The 14,899-nt window shown below is 31.1% G+C and overlaps 1 protein-coding gene across 1 annotated transcript; it reads right to left on the bottom strand.

Annotated features, from left to right (window-relative positions):
- Window positions 1-5,909: 5,909 nt before the first annotated feature.
- Window positions 5,910-9,620, bottom strand: LOC102594518 (U-box domain-containing protein 7). The gene is made up of 2 exons (XM_006362360.2): window positions 8,930-9,620; window positions 5,910-7,006 (listed from the first exon to the last, which is right to left on the bottom strand). The coding sequence occupies exons 1-2, from the start codon at window positions 9,388-9,390 to the stop codon at window positions 6,154-6,156; spliced, it is 1,314 nt and encodes a 437-aa protein (XP_006362422.1). The 5' UTR covers window positions 9,391-9,620; the 3' UTR covers window positions 5,910-6,153.
- Window positions 9,621-14,899: the final 5,279 nt, after the last annotated feature.

Here is a 14,899-nt window from a genome sequence, read left to right as displayed (position 1 = left end):
GGCCTTTGAATTTGATTTTTTTTATCCCTTTCCCCCCAAAAAAAAAATCCGAACCCGAATTTTTCCCCTTTAAATGGTCTTATTCTTATTGGAGAAGGGGAGGAAATTTTTTTTAGGAGAAGCAGATAGAAAAATTTCCCAAAGCTGTAAAAGATCCCCAGAAACATACACTTCGGATATATATATTTTTTTCTGCTCGATTCTTTGTGGTTTGCAAAAAGATTAACCGGATTTCTCGAAAGTTCTTGTTGTGGTGTTAAGTTCGACGTTCCTCTGCTCGTCCTCGTCTCAGTTTTGCTGTCCGAAAAAAGGTAATATCTCTTCTTTTGTTTATGTTTCATTGCGATTCCGAGTGTTATGTGATGAACTCGTCTCTGTCGGGTATTCTGTAGCTCCGTTCAAGTTTGGTCTGAATATGAATGTTCATGCCTTATTGCCTATGTTATTGGGATTTCTGACTGATCATTATGTTACTCATGTCTGGCCGCGATTAGACGCTCGAATCGGGTTATAGTTGCTTAAGTTTAACTTTCATGTTGTTTTGAATCATATATTCGCTTGTCTTGATTCCCATAGTTCACATATCCCCAAGCATCATGTGTTCTGTACTTAGTTTGTCACTGCATAAGGTTACTATTTACTCAGGCCCAAGATTGCGAGATTAACTGATATGGCGAATCATATGTGGTGCAGATGGTGTTTGTTGTCGTTGTTATTCAATTTCATTGTCATCTTACTGCATTGAATCAATTTTTTTATATCTCTTTTCCATTGAGTTGATGAAGTATGAGACCCTACTATTTTCCAGATTGAAGTTTATTTCCACATTATTATTTTTTTTTTCTCAAATCGTGACTACCTCTCTTTTCCGGCTGTCTCGGCCTGCTTGGCCGGTTTATATTTTAATCCCTTAGGTCCTTTGAAGTTTGGCTTTGCTTAAAATTCTTAAGGTCTTGTAAATATATACGTCAGGAGTACATGTTCTTATCTATGGTATTTGGTTGAGTTTGGGTAAGATAATCATCCGAATGGTCTAGTTTCCGCCTATCTAAAAGAGTATGAGATCTTTTCTTTCGTATTGTATCGCTGTTTGTTCTATCTTGCCTCTTATGAACTAGTAATATTCGCTTTAATTTCTTTATGGCTTTTATTTCTGAAGATTTCCATCTTGCTTATATGTCGATTTTCATTCTTGTTATTTGTAGCTTTCTTGAGAGGTTATACTTTGTTTTCCTTCTCTTTTCTTTTCTAAATAGGAGGATTAGGACCAGTAGTAGGTTGCTGTCCGGAATATCGATCACTTAAAATTATATTCTTGGTCCAACTTGAATCTCGAAGTGTGATATGTGTTTTAGCACAGCTGGTTGTTACTCCTTAATAATACCTTTGTCGTGTTTAGTTTTTTGAATGTGACAATGTTTCCTTCTAAAATGACTTGGTTGGCTATTGTCTTTTAAAATTTCTATCTTCCAGCATAATGAATCATTTGTAGAATTAGTTTGATTATTGCATAAAATATATATTTGTCAATCGTGCAACATGCTCTCTTTCTCATATTTTTGGTTTGCCATTATTTAATGTTGGTTGTTGGTCACTTATTCTCTATAATGTAATCTACCCTTGTTGCTCCTTTTGAATGACTCGTATTTTATCTGTTCAATTACATACGCATGCACTATTAAGTAGGAAAAAATTCAATTGAGGATCCTTGTCATTTGTTAAGTCCGTTTGCTTTTGTCTTTCTTAAAGTATTTGCTATTTTGGACTAATAGTTGGGTTTGGTTGCATTTTTGTTTCGAGCTTCTTAAATATCTCTTATTTCAATTAAGTTGTGTTTCATTTGTTTTACTTGATGCGAATGCTAATTTTTGCCTTTTCGTTTGTTGTGTGAATCCTCTCCGAGTCCATAATGGATTTCTTTCCTTTGCATTCCCGAATCGAGCCATAGAGGCTCAAACCTCTTTTCGTCATTAAGTCAGCCAGACCATAGGTGTACAGGGAAGGATGTGAAGATGCAAGGGGGCTGAAAAACTGAATTTTCAGATCTCAACAAACCCAAAAGAGGGCAGTATACATGCTGTATACAAGTATATACACAAGTATACATAGCAAAAATATCGATATATAGGTTCAAAAATTAAATGCAGGTTGCAGGGGTCAAGATAGACCGTAGACACTCGGTATGCAGCCCGATATACACAAAAACGGATCAAAATATGGCTTATATACACCGATATACACCTTTTGTATACACAGGTGTTTGGGAGCGAAAATGGGCCGAAGGAGGCCCAAAACGCAGCAATGGGCCCAATTTCTTCTCTCCCTCTCTTTATCATTTGATTGCAATATTTTTGTTTTGTTTAACTCTAATTTTAAAATTTTGTTAATTAACTTAATTAAATTCCCAAAGATGAACCATATGTTTTATGTTAGATATGTTTCAATAAATTTTTTATTTTTTATTTTTTATTTTTTATTTTTTATCAATTCTTGTACTATTATTGAAAACCTTTTTTTACTTAATCTTCGATTAATTTAAAATGATTTCCATGCTTTAATTGACTAAATGAGTCTAAATTATTTTTAAGAGATTCAAATAAAATTCTAATTAACCTGGATTTGCCACATGCTAATCGCTTGCAAATTAATTTGAGTATTCCGATTAAGATTCAATTTTCTCAAAAAACTAAAAATTGTTATTTTTAACTAGTTTTTCAAAGTTGATCAAATATTGTAAATTATTATATTTTTATGTCAAATCATTTTCTCAAAATTGGTCAAAGTCATTTTAAGTCAAATCGCCGGTCAACCGCAAGTTAGCGGGCATTCCGAGGGCTAACACCTTCTCGGAATGTACATTGAACTTCGAACCCTTTTATTTCAATTGATTTTATCTGTTTAAATCTTTTGAAAACCTTAAGTATATTTTTCTTGATTTTTTACTAAAATTAAGTGGCGACTTTGATCTTTTGGAAATTCGATTTCTCTTAAACCATAAGTTTAATCGATTTTTTCAAAAACTTTATTCATTTTATCTTTTATTTATATTTTCCTAGTAAAACAATGGACATACGCTAAACATGTTATTGTCTTTTTCTTATTTAAATGGTGTTGTATCTATCTAATATTGTTTTACATAATTCATTTTTCTTATATACAATTTCAAAATTGATGTAATATGCACATGCAATAGACATACGCTAAAAATATGTCAGATTAAATTTAAAGCTTTGATCTTAAATATTCTATATTTATTTATGTCTATATATGAAAAAAGAATAAAGATATCCTGAATTATCACAAATGATATGTCAATATCCACTGTTATATTTTAAGATCTTAACACTTACTGTCAATTTTTTGAATTTGTATATACTCTTAAGACTGACGGATGAATACATGACATCATCTAAACATTTTACCCAACATTAAAAAACTCACCCGTTTAAGTCAATGTGTAAATATTTTTCTTTTGTTGTCTTTTAATTTTAGGGATTTTACACAAATTTCATAGTGTTAAAAGCTAATTATATCTTATTCCTACTCTTTTTCAAATTACAAAAATCTCTTAAATTTTGGTGGAACTCGAATACATCTCAAAACGTCTTGATACATCGTGTCTCAGTTTCGGATACATCCTTTAACATTCCGATACATCACGTCTTAATTTCAGATACATCACGTCTTAATTTCAGATACATCACTCAACATCCCGATACATCACGTATGTCCCGATACATCATGTAAAGTGATGTATCCGACCGATACATCACATAAAGTGATGTATCTTGAAATAAGAGAGAGTAGGAATTTCTGAAAAATCTTTTCGAATAGTAAAGAATTTTAGAGAATATAGTAAAATAAGTTGTGTATTTAAATAATTTTTCTTTTAATTTTAGGTGGATTGTGCACTTTGGACCAATCCGCGTTTTTTTTACATATTTTGTTCCATTTTAATAAGGAAAAATTACATAATTAGGTAAATATGTAATATATATTTACAATACATAAATTTTAAAATTAGTATTTATAGCTATGATTAAAGTTTTGTAACTATTCTTTCTCACCTCTCTCCTCTCTCCTCTCTCCTCTCTCTCACTTTCACTAGTCTCTCTCCTCTCATCTCTCTCTCACTTTCACTAGTCTCTCTCCTCTCATCTCTCTCTCACTTTCACTAGTCTCTCTCCTCTCATCTCTCTCTCACTTTCACTAGTCTCTCTCCTCTCATCTCTCTCTCACTTTCACTAGTCTCTCTCCTCTCATCTCTCTCTCACTTTCACTAGTCTCTCTCCTCTCATCTCTCTCTCACTTTCACTAGTCTCTCTCCTCTCATCTCTCTCTCACTTTCACTAGTCTCTCTCCTCTCATCTCTCTCTCACTTTCACTAGTCTCTCTCCTCTCATCTCTCTCTCTTCTCTTGCCTTTTTCTGCCTCCTCTCTCAATACAAATTCAAATGATAACAATCAGGAGTTAGATTAAAATAAGTGAAAAGACATAAAGTGACACCTGAAGTTGTCCCGAATTTTCAAAAAGACACCTAAACTATGCAAGCGTCCTATTACCCCCTAAACAATCCTGAACTGATACTATTACATCATTTTTTGTCTACCTAGCATGGAGAGTGTATGCACTCTCTTAAAGAAAGTGAACAAACTAAAAATATAAATACTAATTTTATTTTTACAAGTATTTTGCTATAAAATATATTTTCTTGTTTTTCTTATTATTTTAATTTTTTCTCCTTATTATTTTTTTCTTTTTCTTTCTTCCTTCTTCTTCAAAAAATTCATTGTCATCTTCATTGTAACTTCTCACTTTCAATGTCAATTTTTACCACAACTCCACCTCTCTTTTTTACTATTATTAGTTTATTTCTCTTCAATTTTAAAATTATATCTAAATATTTTATTACATTTCGAACAATTTTATAAACCCATTAGATTTCAAGATGATTAGTAGGTATTATTTAGTTTTTTTTATCCAAATTTCAATTAATCTTTTTCAATTTTCGGAGAATTCTAATTCTTTTAAAATTATCATTTCTAGTTTGAAGTTATATGAAAATGAGATAAATTAATTGATGATACCTTCAAAATTTTGATTCTTTTCTTAGAAAAATAATTAGTTTTGTTATCAATAACACAAATTCTAGAAAATAGTATAATTTTGGAAAGAAAGGAATTTCACCGAAGAAGAAGAAGAAGAAAAAAGAAAGAAAATTGAGGGGCTCAACTTGACGTGGGGTTGGGGTGAGGTGAGGGTGGGAGGTGAGAAGAAGAAAGAAAGAAAAAAAAAAGGGAGGGAGGGGTAGCTTGAATGTAGGGGTGGAAGATGAAGTAGAATTTAAAATGAAATTAAAATTAAAGTAATAAAATTAAAATAAGTCAAAAAGTAAGAGAGAGAAATAAAGAAAAACTTAAAATGAAAAAAAAATTATATTTCAAATTAAATTAACACTTGTCACACAATGATTGGTGTGTTATAACACTTGCCATTTAAAATCTGAAATTGATCGAATAATGATGTAATAATATATTATCGAAATTGTTTAGGGGGTAATAGGACGCCCACACAGTTAATGTGTCTTTTTGAAAATTTGAAACAACGTCAAGTGTCAATTTATGTCTTTTCTCTTAAAATAATAATTAAATATCGGTAAATCACTTCAACGCAAATGTTAAAAAAAACTATATAAATGAATATGAATGGTGGAAATAATTCATTGCTACATATAAGTAATGCTTGTGTTTGAGCTAAAGGAAGAAAGTATACTTCACCAGACACCAGGACATATGTAAAGGGCAGGTACGAGTTCAAACGAACTCAATAGCTTCAATGCAAACCTTCCATATGTATTAAAAGTTACTTAACAAAAATACAAATAATTGATTTTGACAAAGAAATCAAATTAGTGATAAAATCTCGAATTAGAAATGATTAAATTCAAATCATGTATTCGCTTCTTCTTCCTCATATTGGAATGAGTCATCAGAGTATTGTTGTATGGTTATTCTATCACTCTGGCCCTTTTCTTCCTTGAGGATAAATATTTTCATATGATACAAAAGAAATGAACAATTCATGTAGAACATTGCACAAGTAGTGCAAGATCATGAGGTCAATTTAATTAAATGCTTAAAAGATCCATATTCCTAGTAAGGCAAACTCTTAGAACTTGAGCTAACAACTAAGGACTTAAACCTTGAAGAATCACCACCCCCATTGGCTCTACTAGTAATTGTTTCCATATTCTTATAAAGGCTTTGTTTCACAATTTTCTTCATCAGTTTCTTGTTTTCATCAACAGCTCTTGGACTCATTGGTGATGAATCAATTGGCATCCTTCCTACTTGTGGCCCTGAATGAGGCCCCATTTTGCTCTGCCTTTCATCCTTAAACCATTGCAACAATTTCAATGCTCTTTTTTGAGCCAAAGAACTACCTAACAATGCCACTTCAAGAAGTACTGGAACAATACCAGCCTTGGACATTTTCTCTCTTTGAATAGAACTTTGGTGAGCCAAAATCATCAAAATGTATACCGATAACTCTTGACATTTCGGTTGCTCTTCCCATGTCATTATCTCCATTAAGCTATCGGGCATCATCGGGCTTTCCTCCATCGCCTTCTTTCCCATTAGGGTAACCACAAGATTCCCTAATGTGGCAAGTGCTTTCTCTGATACTTCCTTTAATGAAGACAATCTCAATAATGTGGTCACTGTTCCATTAGTCGCCAAACTGGCGGAATTTTCCAACACAGAGGATATGTTGTACAATGTCCCTAGACATGTACATTTAGTCTCAACACTTGAATTTGATGAATCAAGAATGCTGACTACAAATGAAATAATTCTTGAGGAATCCATATTGAATTGTGTGTTGGCTAATAATGATATAGACAAGATCAATTCTGCAAATTCTTGCCTTGTGTTTCCATCTAAGTTGTCTGTTTTTTGAGGTAATTTTGATAAGATTCCTGCTTCTACCATCAGAGCCTTGTTACTGAAAAGGGGAACCAAGAAAACAGAACAATGTTAAACAAATGAGTTATGAAACAACTCAAATCCATTAACATGGCCAAATCAGAAATATAGAATATAATCAAGCTTTAGGGACCCCATTTTATGACTTTCTTTGATTATATTTAATTTATTGGTCAACTAACAAGTTGGAAAATGATAGAAAAATGGTTAGGAATTAAAGTTGGGGTAGGGGGTATCCCAATCATGTAGGGGTCCTCAAAATAAATAACCATAGAAAATTTAAAAATTATTGAGAGTGAGAAGTCAATAAGATTCTGCTAACCAGATCAGTGCTAGGAGCTGAAGGTCAACACAAGTAGATTTTTTTCCTATTTCTTATTTAAAAAACACTTTGAATACATATAAATATTATATAACATAAGGTAGAATAATATGTCCATAACAATTAAAAAATATTCCTCAACTTAACCCGTTGTCGCTTCCACAATGATTGCATTAGATAGTGAACGCATTTACAACAACAACAAACTTAGTGTAATCCCACAAGTGTGATTTGAAAAAGGTAGAAAGACTGTTTTTTATAAACCCTCAGCTCAAAGAATGATATTCTTTTTTTAAAAAAAAGAAGGTGATTCAACCCTCTTCATAATGAATCCAAGTAGATAAGTTAGAGATGAGGTGAAAGGAACTATACGCTATGATAAAATAAAATGTTATGGCTAGAAAGTCAAGTTGACTCAACTAACTTATCCTTGCAATTTTAAGGCTTCCTAAATAAAATGGCTATAAATAAAACCAAGTTGATAAAATCCATTTGCTAGTTGCTTTCCTAGTCATACAGGTCACCTATTTAAGGCATTCAAATATGGAAAGGGCTAATTTAGGTTTTATCTCCATGTCTAAAAGTTGTGTCATGTATGAATATAACCATTGAGTTCCTTCCGGACAACACTAGTCTCGGATCGAAAGTTTACTCGTATATTGCTCAACTTTACAAACAAAATATTAAACTGTCATCTAACATTTACAATAAACTTACGAGATCCAATTAGATTTTTTTTTTTTTGGGATTGATGTATAACTATGGGTATTAAAATTTCATGGGTGTCTATTATAGGAGGTGTACTACCAACTTCTTGGGTACTTAAAAAGGATATTCCCAAGACCAAACCTCACGTGCTACACAGTAGGGATTTAAGTAAAAAATTGGCCACGCAAAGTGGCCTTTGGGTCCATTTTTTTGGTACATTCTCTTTTATGTAGTTAGTTAAAAATCCAATAAAAATCCGCCACGTCATTTCACCGCATTATAAGTCCACTAACCTAATGGGATGAACGATGAAAACCCCTAGTGTAATAAAATCACTATAAAATTCTCAACCAAAAATTTCAGCCCACCAAATTAATTATTATTAGATGATAAATGTCAGTTAATTTTATTTTATGACGGTGATGTTAGGAACCTTTTGCACGCATCTTCATTAGATTATCAGATAAAATTCATCTAGTGCCTCTTCTATTCAAACTTTTTTAACTCAAGTAATCTTCAAGATTGTAATTCATGGTTTTATTTTGGTAATAAAAACAAATCATGATATAGAAAATACGTCATTTTCTACTCCGAAATGAATAATGCAATTTTTAAATTATAAAATCAGTTACCGAATTCATGAATATGGGATAAAATGTAGGAGAATAAACATTGAAATTCCACTTTTAGTAATTGGCTAATTTTCCTTCTATGAAAAATATCTCACATTTAAATAAAAAGGACAAATCATTATAAATTCACGATTCTTAAAATAAAAATTAATATGAATATTAGTGCAACATCAAAACTGGCACTTAAACTTGATCATATTGTTAGCCAATTGATAAAAAAAAAATGAATTAACATAAAAGAGTAATTAATTAATTAATTATTTAAACTGATAAAACTTACGTGAAAGAGCCATTAGCAAGTTGGGTCAGTGCTTGCACCGCTAATCTCTGCCGCCGCAACACCGCCTGATCAGAACCACCAACCATGGCAACAAGCGGCGGAATCACACCGAGCTCCGCCATGAATTTCCGCCTCTTCAAATCCTCTTTAGCCAACTTTATTATCTCTTTCACTGCCACCTCTTTTTCATCCCAGTTCCCAAAGTGAAGTTTCTTCACAGATTTTTGCAAAATCATCCATCCATTATCTTTATCACTCTCTTTTCCCATAATACCCTTTTCTTCAATCACAATCAAAATTTCTGAATCGTTAGTTGGCTGATGATCAGACGGTTGAAATTGTTCCTTAGATTTAGCCTTAATTTGAAGGAACCGCTTGAGTTTAGTGAAGAACCTTAGCTTTATGTAAGTCAAATAAAAATTACTACTTGTAGAACTAGTTGTTTTTGGAGTATTTGGCATGTTTATGACATATAAGAAGAATGGTTTTGTAGGGGGGGGCTTGGGTGGGTGGGTTGGGGGATTGAAATTGTGAGAGGTTTAATTTTAATTAAATTTAAGTGTGTTTAATTTATGTATTGACTTTTGGTGAAAGAAAAGGATTAGTATTGAAAAAGAGAGAAGAAGACTTTGTGGAGAGAAAAAAACAAGAAGAGCAGAGAGCACATGCCGAATATGTCAGTTACATAGAAGGAGGAGGAGAGGAATACGTGAGCTTCTTCCATTTTTATAAACAACTGTTACATAGCCGAACATGTTTGACACAATTCCATTTTGACCCTTGTGGTTTCTTCTAATTGTGGAAAACCCCCTCTAGTTTTTCAAAACGGAGTACTCTCCCAAACTTTTAAAATATGTCGTCAATTTATTAAAATCTGCATATATTTAAAAAGGGTTATCATAGTTGTAGTTGTGTTTAACTAATTAATTTTAAAAATACTTTTATCAATATTAAAGTAGTAATTTTGTTTAGCAAAAGTTCTAAAAGTAAATCTGATTAAAAAAAATATTCTTTTTCCAGCTTTTGCTACTAGTCAAAATACACTTATTTTCCCCTAAATATTCAAGTCCAAATAGAAAGGAATTATTGATATATAGTCCTATTTTAATTTCGCTAGAAAGCTTGGATAAGAAAATTGTATTTGTTCGTAGGGTCTAATATATAGGCCAAACTCATACTTTAGGTACATTATTCGATTTATCAAAACTTGAAGAGTCTATATGTATTTCTTGAAAGCCTCGCCTCCAAGAAGGAACAAGAAATGCATGCCTCTAGTTTTTAAGATTTTATTTTACTCTTAAAAGAGAGATTAAGCAACAAATTAAACTAGTGACGAATGACCTAAATATCCACAAAGTTTAGGCACTTTTTTCTACAACGAAAGTATGATATGTCAAAAAGTTATAACAAGAATTTGTTAACAAGTCAAATGTCAAAAGGGTCAAACCAAGGCTCCTAATCTTTATGGACCTTGAGAAAATTGCAAGCAGCCCAAATGGAAAAGGAAAAATATAATGTATAAACGCCTAACAGTTTTAATTATTTTGAAGTCTCTTTAATTTGCAATTTAACACCTTAATTGCATATAATTCACTTTGAATATATTGAAGAGACAAGAACACCCCACAAGGGTTGTTTCACAGTTTTACCTTTTTAAAATCTTCATTGATAATTTGCATTTAGATCTATATTGATTTTGATGCAAGTCATTAATTGTTTGACGTGGGAGTCAGGGTGCACCATGCTCCATGTTTCCGTATATTCGGTTAATAATTTTCGATACTCTATTACACGTCCAATTAGTATACTACTTCTTTCGTTTCATTATTGACCCTTGTATTAAAATAGATAGTTCATTATATAAATTTATTTATTTTTACAAATCAATTTACTTATTTTAATTTTCACATACTACTCTTACTATTAAATTATTACTATTCTTAGTAGTAGTCAATATTAAAATACTAAAATATTATTAATAAGGTTAATTTAGTAAAATATATTTTTAATTAAAGTATCTGTCAGGTTAACAAAAATCAATTAATATGAAACTGAATGAGTATGATTCTACTTTTGACATTATTTAACCGATTAATAGTACCATCTTTGGAAAAAATGCACTTCTCTTTTTATATTTTCTACTGTATTTAACAAGTCACGAGATTATTAATTTCAGGGGAACAGAGGTTATCCTAATTAATTCAGCGACAAAATTATTATAGCTTCGTACATCAAATTTTGTTTTACTTAGTATTTTACTAGGTGGGAGTGAATATATACTCCCTCCGTACCTTTCTACTTATTAAATTTTGATTTGACACACCTATTAAGAAAATAATTATTGGTATATTGACTTTATCATTTTTCCCTACTAATTGATAGGGTCTCAAACATATTTACTCACAAGTCACAATATTTTTCAAAGACATTAACTCAATATTAATAAATTGAGGATATAATAAGCAGTTTTCTTTATATCATTCCTTGATTTGTCAAAAATGACAAGTAAAAGGAGAAATCAAATTAAGAAATATTTGACAAATAAATAGGAACAGAGAGTATAGTTAAAAGAACTTATAAAAGGACTATGCAATTTCAAGGGGGTCAAAATAATAGTTGTAGTAACTTTTAGAGCTCAAAGACAAAAGAAAATTAAGAGCTAATTTATGAGGCACTTAAATGTGATAAATGATTTATCAACCAATTTGAAATGATCACGATAAAATTTCTTAGTCCAATAAGTTAAACCAAAATTTTAATTTAAAAGGCTAACATTAAATTTGGAATATTGTTTAAATGTAACAAATATTGATCTTCTCATGTGCACAGTACTATCATTCTTGGATGTCACAAAGGGATAGCTTAGTACAGTCCAGTCCAGCTATTGCATCATTATTAATGTCATTAAAATTGACGATTAATTTTGTGTTTAAGAGGATTATAGATTTAAAGTTGGACAAAAAAGAGTGTAAACTGGAACACACGTGTGAGTCCAATGTAAGCCTAATTAATTAGTTTCAGACAATCAAACATAAGCCGAGTTTTGTGCTGCCTTAACCAACCTAGTGCCAGCTTTTTCATTAATTATTTCTCGATAATTAATTGAAAGAAAATCGTTATATACACAAAATACATATGATATTTATTTCCCAAAAAAAATCTTTTCTTTAAAAGAAATTTATTGAGACAATCTTTTTAAAATGGAGAATAGATAGTTTTTGAATCGAAGGACCGGAGTTACGAATTTGTTATTTTACTGTGTCACTAAAGAAAGTCGGAGTTGACAAGGAGAATTGATCTCTGGGATATCACATATTGCACCAATTCAGTTACCCTTACTGATATGGTGATACCTAACTTAAAAGTATAGTAATAAAGGTTTTCTTGCACGCGCAAAATAAATAATTTAAGGGAAATGAAAATGTTTAATTTTTTTCCTCTCTATCTTGTCTGATTCTTTAGTTGTTATTGAAAATTATCTAGTCCGGAAGGGGTGGGGTGTTAAGAATTAATTAAGTTAACTAACCCTATAGTAAATCTTACTGAAAGTATAAAGGTATTGAATATGTGATCGATCTACTTAGGGATAAATTAATTACTCATATACTTATAAAATAGATTGGAGCTTCAACAATTAAAGTATATGAGCTGGACCAAGCTAGCTTATCGAGTAATAGTATATGTGGTAAGCTACATACCAGCTTCTCTGGATTATCCTTAATTCTACCACCTAATATGCTTACTTTATTACTATTAAGTATTGGTTTGGTATTTTGGTAATCATGATACCATTAATTTCAATGTAGGATAGTGTAAAAAATTCAGGCTCACCCACAAGGGGTGTTTTAAGGCTTATAAGGGTAATTACGTTAGTACTAATTAATAATTTCTATATAAACACATATATGTTGTGTAATTAATTTATTTTTTTTAGAAAACACAACGGAATATGTACAAAGAATATAGTAATGTTATGTTTTATTCTCTCCTCAATCAATTAGGGTTTGAACTGTGATATAGAGGTTATTACAAAATATTGTGACAACCACCATGGACGAGTAAATTTCAACCGCGGTTCATCCTACAGCTTCCACTACACGAAAAATAAGTAAGTTCTCTTTCATGAATTACGTATTCTATCTGATTATATTTATTCATTACTATCTGAATTTATGATGTACGTATTATGCACTTAGTTGGAAAGGAAATTTTTACCATAGAAGCGTGTGGTGGTTGGTCCTTGGAAATTGTTCGATCACCAATAAGAAAAGAGAAAGAAGAGAAGTAGATATAAAACTTTTTTAATTTAATAAAAGTTTGGGAGTGGAATTTGCATTATAAAGAGTAGTGTCATGGTCTGGGGTGGCATTCCCACGTTGGATTCCACCAAAATTTTTAGCTATCGACATATATGAATATATAGTCGGAATCAAAATTAATTGTAGCACATGTCCAAGTTTAGTTTGGTATGGTGCAAATTTAGTTTGGTATGATTATATTGTGTGAAGGAAGCTTTGAGATCAAATAAATAAGGTCAAAAACATACTACCCATCTAAAGTATCTTAGTTTTTTTATTCATATCTGAATTATTAGGTATGCAAATTTTTTATTTGAACTGTCACACAATGTTTATAGAAACATACTTCAACTATCAGTTGTTCTCTTTTTCTACATGAACGAGGGGGATATTTCAAGTAAGTAAAGAGAACAACGGATAGTTGAGACGTGTTTCGATAAATATATGGTGATAGTTTATGTAGAAACCTCGCACACCTTATAATTCATATGTGAAACTAAAAAAAATCAAAATACTTTAGATGTGTTTTTGATTGCTGACTCATTAAATAATGCATGAATCGTCTGATGTACGTTCCTCTTCTTCTTCTTTTTTGGCTCCTTCTTGGTGGTTCCCCATTTTTTTGTATATATGGTAGACGAAAAGTTAGGTGGTTATATGAGGTGTTCCACCACAAACTATATATCCTAATTTGTTAAAAAGAAAATGTAATTCCTTTATCTTTATTTTTAATGGTGAAGCCCAAGTTCAAAGAATGACGGCCATTTTACTTCTTGTTTCCTTAATCTGAACCAATATATATACCTAACGTTTGAAAAGCTTAGTGATCCATATTTTATACCGTATGTAAATGTGTTGCTTAAAAAGTTGTCTCCATTTGCAAATGAGAATTTGAGATCTCACGATTCTCCTTGTTGCTTAATTGACCGCCAGTCCCAAGGCCGACTCAACAACATTGGGGGCCTAAAGCGAAATTCAAGAGAGGAGCCCTAATAAAAAAAAATTCATCATATAACTTTTATTTAAAATTTAATTTTCTAGCTATTTTAGATGCGAAGTCATTAGGTACTGTTTTATAATTGATTTGTGTTAATAATTCATTTTCAAATTATAATATATTTAACTGATTCAATCTCTCTTGGGATATTGTTGATCTTAAAGAAGATTTAATCAATTTTAATTACGAAAAACTTATTTCGGCTGAGGCAATGGTTACAGGAACTGTTAACATTATTCTATAAGCAATATGTGTATTTGAAAAAGAATCAAGTCTTTTTATTTGATTGAGTATTTTCATTAGATCATTACCTTCTATTTGTATTATTTCTCTTCACACTTTAAATTTAAAAAATAAATCTAAACCATCAATATCTGAATAACTATTACGTGTTAAATAAAGTTCAAGGTTAAGACAATATTTTTTAAAAATTCTCATCATCTAGTGATCTCAATATTTTACCATTAAATGAGAAATCAAAAATATTTTCATATGCTTCAATTGGTCCAAAACTATTTTTGAAGTGAAAAAACTAGTTTGATCTACTCTACATATATAAAGCAATCAACTCTAAAAGATTCTTCAAGAGACTTTGTGATTTCGCTATCCATATTTTCATCAAATTGTTTCTTACGAAATTCAGGTTTATTTTCATCTCATATGCAATTTCCTTGG

This window comes from Solanum tuberosum, unplaced genomic scaffold (genome assembly GCF_000226075.1).
Source record: "Solanum tuberosum cultivar DM 1-3 516 R44 unplaced genomic scaffold, SolTub_3.0 scf00386, whole genome shotgun sequence".
In the NCBI taxonomy this organism is placed as follows: Eukaryota; Viridiplantae; Streptophyta; class Magnoliopsida; order Solanales; family Solanaceae; genus Solanum; species Solanum tuberosum.
The sequence above is the reverse complement of the archived record's forward strand: the minus strand, read 5'-3'. Positions and strand labels throughout refer to the sequence as shown.